Source organism: Orycteropus afer, unplaced genomic scaffold, assembly GCF_000298275.1.
Source record: "Orycteropus afer afer isolate SDZICR_OR568_19922 unplaced genomic scaffold, OryAfe1.0 scaffold00086, whole genome shotgun sequence".
Taxonomy (NCBI): Eukaryota; Metazoa; Chordata; class Mammalia; order Tubulidentata; family Orycteropodidae; genus Orycteropus; species Orycteropus afer.
The window spans coordinates 7,699,188-7,718,899 of record NW_006921673.1 but is presented as its reverse complement, the minus strand read 5'-3'; the positions used below and the strand labels follow the sequence as shown (position 1 = coordinate 7,718,899).

The 19,712-nt window shown below is 38.6% G+C and overlaps 1 protein-coding gene across 1 annotated transcript in view; it reads left to right on the top strand.

The window, feature by feature from the left end:
- SNX24 (sorting nexin 24) overlaps positions 1 to 19,712 on the top strand; it is a 286,637-nt gene that overhangs the window by 124,971 nt on the left and 141,954 nt on the right. Inside the window, exon 2 of the mRNA XM_007942232.1 lies at positions 11,410 to 11,493. Within this exon, the coding sequence (XP_007940423.1) occupies positions 11,410 to 11,493 (84 nt within the window). The remainder of the gene's footprint in view (positions 1 to 11,409; positions 11,494 to 19,712) is intronic.

Here is a 19,712-nt window from a genome sequence, read left to right as displayed (position 1 = left end):
AACTCACCAGCCACTCCCTGGAAGGAAGGTTTGGCAATCTACTTCTGTAGTGATACCGCCTCGGAAACCCGAAGAGGTGCTATGAGTTGGATCCAGTTCCATGGTAGTGCATTGCGTTTGCATTGTACTGAAAGAAAGAAAGGTAATGAAATAGGACTCTAAGAGAACCAAGGAGAATAATATTAAGTTGATAGGTTGGGGCAGATTCTGAGGATTTTGGAAGCAGAGGGAAAGAGTTCCTTTTTTCTATAGAAGACAGGATCATATGGTAAGAAGGCACAATCTTACAGCAAGCAGTTTGAGAGAAGAAGGATGGATTCTTTTATTCCTCCATATGAAAAGTTGTTAACAACCACAGATCTTTTCTGAGAAAGTCTATCCCCAAATGATCGTGAAAAACATTCTCTGCATCCTTCTGAAGATTTCATCAGCTTCTTCATAATTGTTGTTGTTGTTGTTGTTATGTGCTGTTGAGTCAGCCCCGACTCATAGTGACCCCTCCTTGGGTTTCCGAGGCAGTATCACTACGGATGTAGGATTGCCCAGCCTTCCTTCCGAGGAGTGGCTGGTGGGTTTGAACCTCCAGCCTTCTGGTTAGCAGTCAAGTGCTTTAGCCACTATGCTACCAGAGCTTCATAATTAGCAAAAATTATTCCTCCTATTTCAAAACATTTTAAAAAAGGACTAAGACATTTGTTATCCAATACAGCTAATAGAGTAGATGTGGTTTTTTTAAAATGCATTTTATTGAAATAAAATTTATGTAAAGTGAAATGCACAAAAGTGAAATGACATGGGTCAATGCATTTTTATTTACTTATTTTTTTTTTTGCCATGTTTCTTCCCCTCCCCTCCCACCTCTGGCAACCAGCAAAGAAAGTTTCCCTCCATATGTAAACTTTTCTTTGACCCTCCACAACAGTAAATTAATACTATATTTATCGTTCTGTTATTTACTTATTTCACTCAGCATAATATCTTCTAAATTCATCCATATTATGAGGTGTTTTGCAGACTCTACATTATTCTTTAGTGCTCCATAGCATTCCAGTATGTGTATGTACCATAGTTTGGTCATCCACTCTTCCGCTGATGGGCGTGTAGGTTGTTTTCATCTTTTTGCTATTGTAAATAGTGCTGTGGTGAACATGAGTGTGCATGTGTCTGCTCCTATCCTGGCTCTCACCTCTCTAGGATATATAGCTAGTAATGGGATTGCTGGGTCAAATGGTATCTCCAGTTCCAGCTTTCTAAGGAATCACCATATTGCTTTCCCCAGTGGTTATGTCACTTCACAGTCACACAAGCAGTGTATGAGAGTTCCAGTCTCTCCACATCTCCACCAGCATTTGTTATTTTCTGTCTCATTGAACCTTGCCATCAGTGCTGGGGGGAGACGATATATCTCATTGTTGTTTTGATTTGCATGTCTCTGATGGCCAATGATTGTGAGCATCTTTTCATATATTAGCTGACCACCTGAATATCCTCCTTGGTGAAGTGTCTATTCATGTCTTCTGCCCATTTTTCAATTGGATTGTTAATTCCTTTGGTGTTGAGGCATTGGAGTTTTCCATCAATCTTAGACATAAGTCCCTTGCCAGATATATACGAATTTGTTGCTGTCATTTTTGTCATGTGCTTTTTCGTTGTGTCAATTTCTTTGTTCCATATACTTTTCTATGCTGAGCTCATTTTGTTTATGAATCGTGTTATCACTTCCTTCCTTGCTATTGTTTTAGTATTTGCTGAATATTTATGCTGGTCCTCTTTTTTATTTTGATGTGAAAGTTTATCATTTTTCTTTGAGTTGCCCTGTGATTTTTAGTTTTCTTCCCAAGTTTAGAACAGTCTGTTCTATCTTGTAGTTGTCTTGACTTTTCTACCATCTAGAAGTTCTGTTATGACACAGATTTTTTTCCCTCTTTTAGGTTTGTAGTTGTCCTCATTTGTCTGTTGGTATCTCTGGTTCCCTGTTTACAGTCTCATAGGCTTCCTTACTTTGGATACTTCCATAGCAGGGTGGTTTCTGGGTTATATCATCATATGTGTTAATGGTCAGTTGTTATTGGCTGTTGTTGCTTCTCTGCCCAAAGGGCTTCCTTTAGCATCTCTTGTAAGGTTGGTCAGGTTTTAACAAATTCCCTTAATTTCTGCTTATCTGGAAATGTCCTAATTTCACCATCATATTTGAGGGACAGTTTTTCTGGGTACTTAATTCTTGGTTGGAAATTTTTCTCTTTCAGTGTTTTATGTATAACATCCCACTGTCTTCTTGCCTGCATGGTTTCTGTTGAGAAATCCGAGCTTAGTCTTATTGGTTGCCTCTTGTAGGTAACTTTTTGTTTTTCCCATGCTGCTCTCATGATTCTTTCTTTATCTTTGGCTTTGAGTTTGATGATGATATGCCTTGGTGCTTTTCTTTTATGGTCTGTCCTGTTTGGGGTTCGTTGGACTTCCTGAATAGATGTATTCTCATCTTTCATCGAAGTTCTGCTCCAACAAATCTTGGACAATTTTCTCAGTGGTTTCATTTTTTTCTTCCTGTTCTGGAATTCCAATGACACGTAGGTTATTCCTTTTGATGGTATCCCACATGAACCTTAAGCTTTCTTCATTTTGTTTTGATCTTTTTTCTGATTGATCCCTTTCGAAAGAAGTATTCAGGTATTTGTCTTCAATCTTATTAATTCTGTCTTCCATTGCATCAGTTCTACTCCTTTGCCTTTTCAATGTGTTATCTATTTCTGACAATTTAGTATTAATCTTCTGGATTTCTGTCTGTAGATTTAGAATCATTTCTAATTTTTCATTTATTTTGTCATTTTGTTCTTGTATTTTCTTCCAAAATTCATCTAGAGTTTTGTCTGTGTTTTCCTTGGTCTGTCTCTCAGTACTTTGAAGATCCCTAAATATAATTCTTTTGAATTCCTTATCAGGGAGTTCCAATGCTGCAGGTTCCTCAGGGATGTGTTTTGGGTCTGTTTCCTGGTCCTTTGTTGCTCCTGCTTTATCTTGCTACTTTGTGTGGACTGTGATGCTCTGTTGTCTCTGAGGCTTTGTGACATTTTTGTGTTTATATTTAATTTGTGATTGTATGTTGGAGTGACTTATGCACAATTTTCATTTTATTTGTTTTGTTTGTATGTTATCTATATGGGCAAGGTACTATGCTGTGCTCTTCTATTCACTAGTTGAAAGCACTTATACACTCACCACCTGTCTCCTTTCCTTTGTCAGCCTCTCATAAGTCCTTGCCAACTCTGGCAAACAGAGCCTGTTCTTAGGTCCCTGGAATCCAAATGAGAATGCTATCACTTTTAAATCCAAAATGGTTGCTACTGGTAAGATCACTGTTTTCACTCAGGTTTTTCCACTAGTTGGTGCCTAATCTACTTCTGTACAGTTCCTTTCAAAGCTCAGGGTTCCAGGATTATCTTCTGTATCTCTGTCAATTGGTTTTTCTTTTCTTTGTTGAAGAGGGTCTGTGTCGCTTGTCTGCCTATTCCTCCTTCTTAGCGGAAGTCCTCAATAGACATGGTTTTATCAATCATATTTAATTAACAAAGATGTTAGGACTCAAAGACATTAGAGATTTTCCTTAAGTTAGTTATTAAACCAAACCCAAACCCCTTGCCGTCGCACTGTTTCCAGCTCATAACAACCCTATAGGACAGAGTAGAAGTGCTCTACAGGTTTTCCAAGGCTGTAAATCTTTATGGGAGCAGATTGCTGTATCTTTCTTCCATGAAGTGGCAGGTGTGTTTCAACTACTGACCTTTCAGTTAACCGTCAACCACTTGAACTACTATGCCACCAGCACTCAGTTAATAAGCAGCAGAGATAAAATTTATTTGTGTATTTTCATTCTTTCAAACCAGGCCATTAAAGAGAATTATAAAGCTTTCACAGCATCTATCTTCCAGAATGCTTAATATGTGACTTATTGTCACAACTCAGGTATGCTAAGAACCAGCAGTATATTTACTCAAATTATAGAAAAATCTAAGTCAAAGTTACATGATACTGAAACTAATGAGAAACTATGTAGCCAATAAACATGTATGACCTGATGTATTTGAGTGCATTTTTTCCCTCACACTGAATTGACTGATTGGTTTTGTGTCATAGAGATCCAGCCTAAGAGAAGAAAAATGAAGACTTTCCATAATAAAATAATTAATCAGTCAAGGAGCTGCAGCTAAAATTAATCAGTACTAGAGATGAGACTGAAAACTTATAATTCTATAAATATCAATAAAGTCAAGAAATAGCTTGTGTTTATAGCCAGAGAAATTAAAAACATTTAGCAGGAATTATGTAGTTATTTGAATGTCTGAAAGTAGTGCATATAGGTAGAAAAATTCTAGCACTACATACACATGTAAAAAGAAAAATAAAAGTCATCTTCTACCTCCCAGAACCAGAAGTTACTTGAACAGTTACTGTTTATTTTAAGCATGATGACTCTAAATAATGTAACAGTATCTCCCTTTCTTAATGTTTGAATCTTTGACAATATCTCTTTGTATTGGAAGATGAATTTACCTGACCCCACTCCTGTATTTTCCTCTATGCTCAATTTTCACTATATTTTAATTTCATCACCATTTTAAAGAATAACTTTATAACTTTTTCTATTGCTTGCATTGTAACTTTAACCTCTTTTCTTAATCCAGCAACTTCCTGCAGCCCCAAAAGTAAGGTTCATCACAGCATTATTCACAGAAGCCAAAAGGAAGAAACAACCCAAGTGTCCATCAGCAGATGAATGGATAAACAAAATGTAATATATTCAAATTAAAAACAAAAGAAAACATTGCTGTTGAGTCGATTCCTACTCATAGTGACCCTATCACCCCATTGGACAGAGTAGAACTACCCCATAGGGTTTCCTAAGCCATAATCTTTACAGAAGCAGAGTGCCACACATTTCTGCCACAGAGCACCTGGTGAGTTCAAACCACCTGTCTTTTCATTAACAGCCAAACACTAACCATTGTACCACCAGTGCTCCTTATGTACACACAAGGAAACATCACTCAGCTATAAAGTTTTGATATATGCCACCATGTACCTTGGATGAACCTTGACAACATGCTAAGTAAAATAAACCAGACACATAAGGACAAATATTTTATGATTTCACTTACATGAAACATGTAGGGGGGGTATCCATTGGGACAAAAGATTAGTGGTTACCAGGGGCTGGGGAAAGGGGAGAATGGGGAGTTTTGTTTTTTTTTGTTTTTTTAAAAAAAGGTACTTAGAAATTCCAAGTAACACAAACAAACTTTACAATGTAAAATCCCAAATAGAAAGCAAACTAAATGTAACATGCTTTGTTGTAGCTTATAGAATGATAAGAAAATAATGTGGTTGACATGTACTTGAAACATTCTCCACTGAGCAGTGCAGATTTACTTATTTATCTACATTTCCTTCCCTACTGCTTTACACATGCTTCATGATTATACAGTGAAAAGAATAGACACATATAATTATACTGCATATATTAATTATTGTATTAACTTTTTAGAATCAAATGGTAAAACATAAAAGAATTTTTTTTTTTTAACAGATTACAAATACTTTAAATGTTGTCAGTGTAATATAATAATGAAATAGGTAGTAGAGATGGGGAATGAATGGGAGGATTAGGTGAATAAAGTGAAGATTTTTTCATTTTATATGATTGTTAGACAAAGGATACTTCAGAGAGTTGGTGGATCAAGAAATAGGTTCTCACAACAAAGTAACCAGGAGAAAAAGGTATAAAGTGACTCAATAGGGAAAATTGTTTAGAGAATTATTTGAAGCAATTCTGTGTTTTTCTTAATAACATTTTTAAATTTCTGAATTGATATGCTTTCAAAAATGTGGGGAAGAAAGATGTTAGTTGTTTATCTACAACTGAAAATAATGTTATTAAATTAATAATGTCTATTACATTATCAATGTAGCATCTTAAAATAGAGGAAATATCATCTAAGTATAGAAGTAGGAATAAATTAAATATTTATAGTCATTTTTTTAACTGTAAGTTTACTTAGTAATCAATATGATAACTTTTTATAATTAGAGGGATTCATACTACCTTTCCCTCATAAAAAAAAAAATAGGTGTCATCTGAATTAATACCTTACTGAGAGCCTGGCCCACAGAGACATTCAGTAAAAGGTTCTTCTAGAGATTTATCTTTTTATAGTAGAATAGCAACATTCTTAATTTACTTTTATTGGTTATTCCTACTGAAAGGAAATCTATGCTTTGTTGATTTCAAACTCAGAGAGGGGTATCTTAACTGATTAGGAGCTCTGGTAGCATAGTGCCTAAGCCACTTGACTGCTAACCAGAAGGCTGGCGGTTCAAACCCACCAGCCACTCCTCGGAAGGAAGGTTGGGCAATGTACTGCCTCAGGAATCCAAGGAGGGGTCGCTATGAGTTGGCCCCAACTTGATGGCAGTGAGTTTTATTTTTGGTTTATTCTGATTAGACAGTGATTAAATATGCATATAAAAGCCAAATTTTAGATTGATTGTTGTCCTTTATGTGTTCAAGCAATCCCCTGGTTACACATGTCTGATTTACAGAAAACTCCTACTTGTCTTTTAACATTATGTAATTTTGTCCTCCCTTTCTCTTTTTCAGTTTTCTGTTCAACAATTTACATACATTTTGTTTTGTGACATTGGTTGTAGTCCCCTCAATGGAACAGCACTCTTCCCCCTTCCTCCCTGGGTTCTCTGATTCCATTCATCCTTCTTTTTTGCCCTTTCTTGCTTTCTGAGCTTTGGTTTCTGCCATATGCTGTCCTTTTTGTTTCATATCGTTGATTGTACTGAAGTTGATCCCTGGGAATAGGTTCTGTACCAGTTGGGAAGGGTGTCTAAGGGCCACGTTCTCAGGGATTCCACCAGTAACTCGGGTCTTTTTTATGTTTTTGAATTTTGTTCCTCTTTTTTTTTTTTTTTTCCTTCCATCTCTGCCCAGGAGTTTCTATTTTGATGCTGATCAGAGCTGTTGGTCATGGTACTTGGCACTATCTAGTTCTTCTGGCCTCCGAATTTGCCCTCACTTTGAAATGATTGAACCAACCCCTAAACCAAAACCCACTGCTATTGAGTCAGTTCCAACTCATAGTGACCCTGTGGGACAGAGTAGAACTGCTTCCATAGGGTTTCCAAGGCTGTAAATCTTTATGGAAATAGACTACCTCTTCTTTCTCCCATAGAGCAGTTGGTAGGTTCGAACTGCTGGCCTATTGGTTTGCAGCCCAATGCTTTAACCACAGCTTCTCTGAACTAGCCCCTCCAAAAAACCAAAACCAAACTCAGCTGCCATGAAGTCAGTTCTGACTCATGGTGACTCTCTTTGGGTTTTGGAGGTGGTAAATCTTTATCAAAGTAGATTGCATAGTCTTCCTTGCACAGAGTGTTTGGTGGGTTTGAACTGTCAACCATCCAGTTAGTAGTCAAGTGCCTTAGGCACTGTGCCACCAGAGCTCTTCGAACTAGTTCCTACTCACAACAAATTCTTAATTACAGTCACCTTCCATGCTGTACATGTAGCTTTTAAATCATTGAAAAGGCTCTTGTACTAAAGTAAGGCTAAATAAAAACTATGCATCTGTTCCACCTGACCTAAAAATTCTAAAAGTTTGGAATGGATCTTGTTCATACCCCAGGGACTGCATGTACTTCAGATTTTCTGTGTAGTGGTACCAAACTAAAAAAACCTAATCCCACTGCCATTGAGTTGATTCTGACTAATAGCAACCCTGTAGGACAGAGTAGAACTGCCCATAGGGTTCCCAGCACTATAAATCTTTGCAGAAGCAAGTTCCCTCATCTTTCTCCCATGGAGTGGTGGTGGGTTTGAACCACTAACCTTTGAGTTAGCAGCCAAATGCTTTAACCACTGTACCACCAGAGCTCCTTACATGTTAGTATGTTGTTGTTGTTGTTATTTGCCGTTGAGTCGGCCCCGACTCATAGTGACCCCTCCTTGGGTTTCCGAGGCAGTATCACTACGGAAGTAGGATTGCCCAACCTTCCTTCCGAGGAGTGGCTGGTGGGTTTGAACCGCCAGCCTTCTGGTTAGCAGTCAAGTGTCTTAGGCACTATGCTACCAGAGCTCCCACATGTTAGTATAGTGACTTAAATTGTTTAGAGCAGTGGATTAAAAGCTTTATTTGAATGTAGAATTCCTATCCATGCTTGGCAGGCATTTGAGTTATTTATTGGTCACTTTTAGCCAGTTACAGGAAAAACTGTGCTCTTTTTTTTATTATTATGTGTTTTGGAAGCGAATAACTTTGTAAGGTATAAGCTTCTGGAAGATAGGCTCGGTTTCAACCTGGAATATGGGCTAAATACTTCCTTTCATTAAGTTTATGTACATTCCTAAAAAAAAAAAAATTGGTGTAAACCCAAATGTTGACATGTTTTATCATTGATTTCCGGTACAATTTAGGAGCTGTAATCATAAGGGAAAAATTTAATCTAACATGTAATAAAAATCACATTCAAGAATCTGAATCTTCCCTTTAAAGTAGCATTTTTTAAAAAAATTGAATGTGTTTTTTTTGACAAGTGAAAACAAATAATACTTGGAAGGAAAATGTGGCAATCTACTTCCATAATGATACTGCCTCGGAAACCCAAGGAGGGGTCGCTATGAGTCAGGTCCGACTCTATGGCAGATAACAACAACAACAACAACAACCCTCGCCCAGTCTGAAATCCCAGAGACAGCCACTTTTGGTCTTTGATATCTGTTTCCTGGGGTTTTCCTGCAGAGTATATACCTCTCACTGCCTTGCTGGTCCCCTGCTTGGAGGCCTTCTCTGACTACACTGTCTAAAGCAGCATCTTTGTCAAGCTGTTTTTTTACCCTGCTGTGCTATTCTTCAGAGCACTTACTATTTCCTGATAGCATGCTATTTATTTGTATACTGTAGACTGTCTCCTTATTAGATAGGATATAAGCTTCAGGAAGACTGATTTTTTACTGTTTTGTTTGCTACTAAGTGCCTGGAGTCTAGAGCAAATTCTGGGTTCATTGTTGGCCCTTATTAAGTATTTGTTAAATAAATAAATAAGTACCAGAGACTGTGCTGACTGCTTCCAAACATTGTCCTTATCATGCCTTCACCCTATGAGGTGGATAATTATGAGTTCGCCAGGAGAGCAAGGCAGGGAAAAAGTATTTCAGACAGCAGAACAGTGTGTCAGGAAATCAAGCTAAAGGACTTAAAAGTAAAAATCCTGGTATGCTGGTATGGCATTCTGGAAAATTGGATAGGTTAAATTGATTCATTTCTTGCTCGCTTCACTTTGCCATGGAAATCCTGATTTACAACTTTCTTCCTTTTAAGATGTTTTCCTAGAATTTAGACGGAAAAAAAAATCGTAATATTAGTATATTGTTTATTTTTACGTAGCAACATAATAAAAAATACCACAAGTAAAATGTATCTCAATCTTTCCTTAGTTAAATCAAGAGAATCTTGATTGTGTGTGTGTGTGTGTCTTGTCCCTCCCAATGAATTTAGTGCTTATTTAGTGCTTGTGAAAAGTCACTATGGAACTTGATGATGGAATTGTAAGGTTGGTAGAAAGGGTGACACTCCATGAGGCAGCTGCTGTATAGTGTATCTTATCCATGGTCTTCAAGAGGGGGCACTTTGAGGGGTGACCCAGTAGGTTGAACCTTTCTCCCTTTTCTATGGATTCAGCAGCTAACATGCCAATTAAGATGGTGGTTTTTGTGAGGAACCCTTAAGTAACTGGACAGACCACAGTTTCATTTATTTCATATAGCTTAGCAGATGGTAGCTCCTTTCACTGGCACCACATTGTCCTGATTGAAATCTGGGACTTGCCACTAAAAAGGGAACTGTGTATCCTATTAACCCAGCCTTCAAGTTGAAGCTGTGCTTTTCTTGTTTGTGTTTTTTGGGGTGTTTTCCTGATTCTATTTCTGGCTTTAAAGAAGAAGAAGAATCTCCCTTGGTGAATTAATAAACATATTATTTTTTTCTAAAAAATAATATACATATATCTGAGTTTGAAACATATGCCTAAGTTTTTAGAAGAAAAATAGTTTTATTAATTTACCAAGGAAAAAGATTTATTTAGGCAGATTTTTTTTAAAGAACCAAATGTTATGAATATTTATTAAATTGGAAAAAATACTACTTCTAATTAGAATCAGCTTTATGGCAATGGGTTTATATAATGGAAGCAGGTGTCTTCTTAAGTCATGGCAACAGAACATTTTGTTTCTGATTTGAAAAAGCATGGAAATGCAGACATATTTTCTATTTGATGACATTGTTTATGGCTTTCTAAAGTAGTTATATTTGCATATAAGGTAGAAATATAGAGCCGTAGGGATCTATTTTAAACGAAAGCATGTAACTGGGTGATTCATATGCTAAAATTAAGTAGTTGTTAATTTTAGGATTAAAGTAAGCATGCTTTCAGCATTCTTTAGTATCATATGACCTCAACTTTCGTTTTTATTCAGAAGAGAAATAGAACCAGGAAATCAGGGTTCCTTCATCTAGATGTTTTACAAACTCTTACTCAGCAAAACAGGAGTCAAATGTGAAGTCTTGGAAATAACAGGATATCTTCTTAGTTCCTGCCAAGCCCCCACTCCCATCTCACCTTAACATTGTATTTTCATGAGCATTTCACAATATTTCTCATCCCTTGTTCCCAGTCTTGACCCACTGACCTAAGAATCAAGAAAATGTCTTGTTAGTGCCTACTAATTAGTGCACCTAGAGAGCCTTTTCATCTGGCCTTTCAACCTTCTGGAGGTAGGAGCAAAAGCTGTCAGTCGTCTCATGCAGGGAAAATGAACCGTTACTACATATCCTCTGTTTTGCAAACAGCAGAATAAGCCCAGCTGAGACTAGAGATGAATATGCAGGTTAGGAAGAAATTAACCTAAAATGTTTGCATGATTGTCGTATAGATGACACAGTACTTCTGTCATTGAAATACTACCATAAGGGGATGCCCACATGCCTGAGATTTTTACCAGAGTGTGCCTCTCACGTCACATTTTTATTTTAGTGCCATCTTATTCATTAGATGAAGAACTAATTTTAAGTGAAGAATATTCTTTGATGGAAAAATTAAGGAACATTTTAATGTGTTTAAGTTTCCATTGCTCTTAGACATGTTTGCTGAAAATACTATAGTTTGTTAGTGAGTATTTGGTTGGAGTGCTCATTAATCAGGCCTGTTGGGCTGTAGTCTCTTGAGCCTTCTGGGTTTTGGGGATCAGCTACTGTAATTAAAGGGATGAAATATATCATGGTCACAAACTTACCACATCAGACAATTGAGGGTTTTAACTGGTGGAATTAATCTTTTTAATTTTTTCCTTAGGTGTTTAAGATAGAAGTGCTAATGAATGGAAGAAAACATTTTGTTGAAAAGAGGTACAGCGAATTCCATGCCTTGCACAAAAAGGTAACTTTTTTTAATCCCTTTTTCTATATGTGACAGCTGATAAAACATCAAGTACTTTCTGTTGTCTTCTGTCATTGTTTTGATCAATATAGTTTCTTTTATCAAAAAATGAATTCTGTGTTTTTAAATTTGTCTCTTAAAGATACACTTTCTGGTTAGGTAGGTTTTTTGTTGAGAACTTTTACATATGTCAGACGTGAGGCTGCAGCTGTTTATCGTGTGGGGTGTTGTAGATTCAGAAAGAATAAGACCCAGGTCCTATTGTTTTATCTATGAAATATATTTAGTGTTTAGGAAAAAAAAAAAAGTGAATGATCAATGTACAAGAAGAAATTAATAAAACTCAACTGATATACATGGGAAAGATAACATACATGTATGTGTATGTTCAAGGACTGTTTGGGAAAAACATATAAAGAAGACTCTTCACCTCCTTTTGGATTGTAAAGGACCACTTATCTACTTCAGTAGAGATACCACCTCTGAAACCCAAGGCAGGGTTGCTGTGAGTCAGGACCAAATCTATGGCAGTAAGTTTGATTTGATTTTTTAGGGTCATTTTAATTAATAGTCTTAGTTAAAAGTAACAAGAATACAAAACGAAAAGCTGAATATTTCAGAAGAAATGGTCAGTAATGAAAAGAATAAATGTATTTTTATTTTCCACCATAATTTATTATTTTTCAGAATATAAATTATTATTGAGGTGTTGAAATTATCTTAATAACTAGAACTACCTCATGAAATGACCCAGATACTAAATATGTTGAGTTAGCTATCTTAGTTCTCTAGTGCTGCTGTAACAGAAATACCACAAGTGGATGTCTTTAATAAACAGAAATTTATGTTTTTACAGTTTCCAAAACCAAACTCACTGCCATTGAGTCAGATCCAACTCATAGCAACCCCTCCTTGGGTTTCTGAGGCGATATCACTACGGAAGTAGATTGCCCAACCTTCCGTGAGAGGAGTGACTGGTGGGTTTGAACTGCCAGCCTTCTGGTTAGCAGTCAAATGCCTTAGGTACTATGCCACCAGAGGAGGCTAGAAATCTGAATTCAGAATACAGGCTCTAGGGGAAGGCTTTATCTCTCTGCAGACACTGAAGGAAGGTCCTTGTCTCTTCTGAGCTTCTGCTCCTGGGTGATCTTCGTGTGGCTTGGCATTTCTTTTCCTCCATCTCTGCTTCTCTTGTTTTCTTATTTAATGTCTTTTATATCTCAAAGGGAGCTCTGGTAGCGTAGTGCCTAAGGCACTTGACTGCTAACCAGAAGGCTGGCAGTTCAAACCCACCAGCCACTCCTCAGAAGGAAGATGAGGCAATCTACTTCTGTAGTGATACTGCCTCAGAAACCCAAGGAGGGGTCACTAGGAGTCAGGTCTGACTCAATGGCATATAACAACAACAACAACATATCTCAAAAGGAATTGACTTGAAACACATCCTACACTAATCCTGTCTCATTAATAAAACAAAGACAACCCATTCCCAAAGGGGATTATAACTACAGACATAAACCAAAACCAAACTCACTGCCCTGGAGTCCGATCTGACACATAGTGACCCCTCCTTGGGTTTTGAAACAGTATCGCTGAGGAAGTAGATTGCCCAGTCTTCCTTCTGAGGAGTGGCTGCTGGGTTTGAACCGCGAGCTTTCTGGTTAGCAGTCAAATGCCTCAGGTACTACACCACCAGAGATAAGGTTAGTATTTACAACACATATTTTTAGGGGACACAAGTCAATCCTTAACAGTAGGTTAAGAAAGATAGAGACTATTCTTCTAATTTGATTAGAATATATTAATTTAGGTTTTCTTAAATTTGGGGAGAAATTTCAATGCTTAAGTGATTTGACAGTGAGTTTAGTCTGTATTAAATGTTCTTTAACATTTTTTTTTCCATTAACTTTTTACATTTTTTAATCAGGAGAATGGAGAATTGAGTAAACTTTTTTTTTTTTTTTAAAGGGATTCCTAAGTTACCTGTGCAGTTTTTCATTGGACAAGCAGGGGATAATTTGTATCTACTTCTTTAATAAAATTTTCTTAGGATTTACTTCCAAAAGAAACAATACAGGTTAGTGTAGATCTTCCCCCACCTCCACCCCAGGTGCTGTCACCATGCTAAAGCCTGGAAAACAAGAGCATAAACCTAGGACCTCAAAGAGAAACAGTCCTAGGGTCTGAGTCTCACTTCTTTCTCATGAAATCCGTGGTTGGTTTGTTTTGGGAAGAAACAGATTCTAGAGTCATTTCTCCAGAAAACTTGAAATCAAGTCCCTGCAGTGAGATTCATGCCAGAACTCCACCCCATCTGGCCTCTAGTGACCAAGGTCTAGACTTGGCAGCCTGTCACGTGAAAACCTTCTTCCTAACTTCCCAGGTCAGCACCCAGCACTCCATGACCCCGACACAGCCCAGCTGTTTTCTCCAGCTACTCAGGGACCAACTCCATGTGAGGCACAGCTGGGTGACTGCCAATTAGGCCCACCCTGAGCAAGAGGTTGCTTGCTGGTGCTTCTTAAGAGTAGTGGGTCAGCTGTTCATCCTGTACACTTCTCTAATATGATTTATTTTCTTCTGCAGAGGAGGACCTGCTCTTCAGCAATTATAGGCAGTTCTTCAACATTCAAGAGCAAAAGAAAAAAATCATAGCTATTTTAGGATTTACCTTTCTCTCAATTTCTGCAATTCTGTTAATAGTTTTAGTTATTTTTTTGATTGTGTAATCAGGCCTACCAGATTGACAAGATTTTCAGACCTCTCAATTTTGCAAATTTTTTTAGCAGCTTTGTTAAAAGATTTGAGATGTCTTTACAGGGACATAGATAAAAATGCACTTGTGGAGCAGTTTTTCATTTGGGATACAGTGTTTAATCTTATATATGGTAGAGTGTAAGTGGTTATTAGAAGTTTCCTTTTCTTGCCTCACTGTAATTGATTTGGGAGCAATAGGTAACTATAAAAAGCAATTAAGTTACAAGTCATGGTATGGTGTAAAAGGAAACCATAAATTTGTAGCCTTCACTATAACATTATGTGTTAACAGGGATTGAGATAGATAAATAATTTCTTCAGAGTGCACAAGCTTCACTGATTGCTGCTGCCGCATATTGCAACTTTATCCTTTATTATAATTTTGATGCCTTCAATTTCCATATTTGAATTTTCTGACTTATTTTGGATGTTTTATTTTTACATAAATATTTCCCATTTAAATGCAGTTAAATATAGTCTCATTTAATTTTCTTGGAATTCTAAACATTTTCTGTGGTGTATCCAGTTTGCTGTGTTACCGGTATCCTGGTTTTTCTTATATTTAGCATTGTATTTCTCATTCGCTAAAAGTGCCAAATGTCCCTATGTTGGCAAGCACTTGCACTTTTAGAATAAAAGACACACAGCTCCTGTCCATGTGCCACAGATACAAAAATGCCTCCTTGCTGATTGTCAAGCTAATTTTGTGCTGGGAACTAAAACTGTTACCTATCTTAACTGTTTACCTGGTTGTCTGAAGTAAGTCCTTGATGATTATTACATCTCCCAAACTTTTGTAATTGTTGGCATTAAAATACAAAGCTGAGTAGCTGCCTTTGGGTATGTTGTCTGCTTCCCATATATAAGCAGCAGCTTTGGGAATGGTCTCTAGCTTATGGCATGCTTGAACCCTGCATATAGCCATGCTGTTGTTCAGCAGCCTGCCATGCTCTGCTGACCATGGGACTTACAATGGACTTGAATTAATGGCCTGCCATGTGGTTTGGTAATATCTGGACTGTGCCTTGTTGCTTGTCAACCTTAGGCTTGGCAGCCTCAGCAGCCAGCAGGTGTCTGAGTGAAGAAACGCCTCTAGCTTCAGTGGGCTGGGAGCTGGAGGCAGAGCTGAAGCCCAAGGCTGAGGGGCTTTCACCCAGCCCCTACAGCCTGGCACTTTGAACTTGGACTTAAAGCCTCCAAACTGTGAGAGAATAAACTCCTGTTTGTTAAGGCCATCCCATTTGTGGTATATTTCTGTCAGAGTGGCACTAGGTAACCAGAACAGAATTTGGTACTGAGAGAGTGGGGTGCTGCTCTGACATATACCTAAAATGTGGAAACAGGAGTGGAGTGGGCCCTTGACCTGAGACCCTGCAAGAGAGACCCTGGCATATGGCATGGGAGACAGCAGGAGCAGAGTCAAGAGACCAGCATGAGAGATGGCAGTAGCAGAGCCCAGAGACCGGCATTAAACAGCAACAGGCTTACCAGCCCACGAAGGAAAAAGCTGGGTGCCATTGGGTAGGCGGCTTCCTGGTGGAGTGGGTTGCCTTCAGGAATTAATTGGTAGAAGAGACTGGCACGAAATGGAGTAGCAGGTTGGTGGCCCATGGAGCAAGAAAGCCAAATGCCTTTTGGGCAGGAAGTTTTCCAGTGGAGTGTGTTGCCCTCGGGCATTAATCGGCAGAAGCGGAGAGACCAAGGAAATGGGAAGCAGAGCAGCCCCACACTCACAGTGGGATGGAACTATAGCCGCTGCCCAAGAGTGAGGGGATGGGGCTGCCATGCCCAAGAGGGAGAGGAACAGGGCCTGCCAGGCCAAGGGAGTGAGGTCACCACTCAGGAACGAGGGGACTGGAGTCACCCAGTGGGGGAGACCTGTACAGATACCACCCATTGAAGATCTGTACAGGTGCCAAGTTGACAAGGGGTGGAATTGTGGTGGTTATGTTTTTGTGTCAACTTGGCTAGGCCTGGTTGAGTGGCTGGGCAGCTGGATGTAGTATTGCCCTTGATGAGACTGGTAATCAACTCCATGGTGGAATCTACTGTGAGCAGCTGAGTAGCTGCCTTTGGGTATGTGGTCTGCTTCCTGTATATAAGCAGCAGTTTTGGGAATGGTCTCTAGCTTATGGCACCTTGAACCCTGCATGTAGCTGTGTCATTGTGGGTCTTCAGGTTTCAAACCTTGGAGATCTTTTCTATGTTTCTCTTACCTTCCATGTGTAGAATGTCAGTAAATCCTGTTGATTTCATTCTTCCAGATTTCTATAATAAGCACCATTTAATTTTTCATTTCCTACTTCTACCATTCCAGTCCAGAAGCATACTATTTTATGTTAGCACTGCTATAACAGTTTCTGATCCTTGTCATATTATCTCTTCTCTGCTATAGATCAGTTTTCCCTAAAGCACCTTTTCTTGCTGAAATACATTAAAGTGGGTTTATATTGTGTAGCACATCATATACATTGACTTTCAAGGCTAATAGTCTTAAACTATTAATTTCATATAAAAACCAAAACCACACTCACTACCGTGGAGTTGGTTCTGACTCACAGTTGACCCCTTCCTTGGGTTTCTGAGATGGTATCACTATGGAAGTAGATTGCCCAACCTTCCTCTGAGGAGTGGCTGGTGGGTTTGAACCGCCAGCCTTGAGGCGGGCAGTCAAATGCCTTAGGCACTATGCCACCAGAGCTCCTTTAATTTCTTATGGTTTCTGTAAAACAGTGATCACAAACTCAGTGTCTGTAAACAGTGATCACAAACTCAAGCTTGAAACAACACATATTTATTATCTTACAGTTCTGGAGATAGATATCTAAAATGGGTCCAAAGAAATTAAAAAACAAAACAAAACAACCAAACCCACTGCCATTGAGTCAATTCTGACTCAGAGTGATCCCCATTGGGTTTCCAAAGTAGCAAATCTTCATGGAAGTAGATTGCCACATCTTCTTTCCATGGAGTAGATAGTGGGTTTGAACTACCAATCTTCTGGTTAGCAGTCAAATCCCTTAGGCACTGTGCTACCATGGGTCAGCAGGACTAAATTCCTCTGAAGGCTCTAGGGGAGAATCCGTTTCCTTGCCTTTTCCAGATTATAGAGGCTGTTTATATTCCTTGGCCTGTGACAACCTTCCATCTTCAAAGCCAGTAATGACATGAATCCAACCTCTGTTGTCATAAGTCCCATCTCCAACTTTGACACTATGGCCTCTGTCTTATAAGGGCCCTTGTTATGACACTGGGACACATGGATACTTCAGGATAATCTTCCCATCTTAAAATTTATAATGTAAAATTTAATCACATCTGCCCTTTGCCATGTAAGGCAGAGATTCTAGGGATTAGGATATAGATGTCTTTGAAGGAATATTATTTTTGTTTACCAAACAACCTTTAATGGCCAATCTTATTTCTTACTGCTTCTCCTAAGAAAACTTCATTGACAACCAAACCGGTCTCCGATTCACCCTAATACATGCCATGTAAATTGCTACTTCTCTGTCCTTTCCATGATGAATGCCTTCTCTCTGCAGCCTGATCTATTCAGACCAAACCAAGACATTTCAAGTTCTCCCACCATGTGAGCTGGCTTTATTCCCTATTCTCTGTTCTCTGAACTGTTCTATGTAGCGATTTCTACTTAATTTACTCTCAGTTGATTCTAATGTTTACAATGTAATTATCTCTAAATTTTGTCTAACTAGAAGATATGGCTTTTTTTTTTTTTTTTAAGTAGGGACCATATTTTATTGTTTGTACCTTCTATACTGTCTGGTAGAGTGTCAGGAACATATTAGACATTAATAAGTATTTGGCAAATGAGGTATTTGGAGTGCACATTTATGTTTATGAATTGCTGAAGGAATGTTTTCTGTTGGGAAGAATAGTTTCTGTTTTGGAGTTTAAGTTCACTGTAAGTTGACCCCAGGTTTCCCCAGTCCTGATTCCTTTGTAGCTCTTATTATGCCAGTACAAGATGGAAAAACAAAATAAACCCAAAATAAAAACACCACAATACTGAAACAAAAACGAAACCCAACAACCAAAAAACAAACCCACTGCCATTGAATGAATAAATTAAAACTCACAGTGATGCTGTAGGACAGAGTAGAGGTGCCCCATAGGGTTTCTAAGACTGTAAATCTTTGCAGAAGCAGACTCCTTCATCTTTTCCCACAGAGTAGCTGGTGGGTTCAAACCACCAATCTTTTGGTGAGCAGTTAAATGCCTTAGGCACTATGCCACCGGAGCACCTTACTCTTAGTATAGTCTCCTTTAAAACAAAACAAGTCATACAGTACCTTCTCTCTGAAAAGCGGGGGAGGGGGCAAAAAACAAAAACAAACCAAAAAAACACTGCCATCAAGTCAGTTCTGACTCATAGCAACCCCATTTGGGTTTCTAAGGCTATAAATCTTTACAGAAGCAGATTGCATCATTTTCTTCCTACAGAGCAGCTGATGGGTTTGAACTGCTGTCCCTCTGGTTATCAGCCAGACGCCTTATCCACTACACCAGTGGAACTCCTTTCCCTCTCTGTAGGTCAGCTTTTAAATTGTAAATATTTCCTTCTACCTCCAGCTCACGTGTTCACACCTCATTACAGCCAAATAATTCACCATTTTTGTTGGTGGCCTTTGAAATCAAATTCACCTCTATATACTCCAAATCATATATATGAAGAAAAAAACCTTCCCCATGTTGCAAACTGCTGAGTATATTTTACATTCCTTTTACAGCTATTTCCAGTCAGGTTCAGCCCACCCTCTTTATTCATAAAGGTTTCAGTAAATTATGATGCTGGTTCATTATTAAATTAACTGTTCTCATTTTTATTATTATCTAATATTGGAGTCAGTGTCAGGGATCCAGGTGAGGGGAGGGAGCCCAGGCCCCACAAGCACCAAGACAGGAAAGCGGGAGAAACAAGAGAAAAAGGCCAGGGGGATTGGGACAGAGTGAGGAGGCAGCGGCAGGGACCCAGGTAAGGGAAGATTGGAGAATTTTTGAACAGCTAAGGGAGAAAGACTTGTCTATTGGTCTGTCTACTGTGGTGATGTATTACTGTGAGTCTTGAGGCTGTGCCACCGTTGTTTCAAACCCAGCGGGGTGCACATGGTGCACAGGTTTTAGCACAGCTTGTAGACTGAGACAAACTAGGAAGAAAGAAGAGGCCATCCACTTTTCAAATAATTGGCCAGGGAAAACCTTATGAATAGTAGAGAAACTACAGCCCAGCTTATAGACTGAGACAGCCTAGGAAGAAGGAAGAGGCTGTCCACTTCTGAAAGAATTGACCACGGAAAACCTTATGAATAGTAACGAAACACTGTTTGGTACATTACCACGCACCTTTAGGAATGGTCCGTTTAGGCTAAAAGGCTCTCAAAATAGGACTGGGAGAGAGTTGCAACATCTGAGTAAACCCAGCCTTACTCATATGGAAAAGA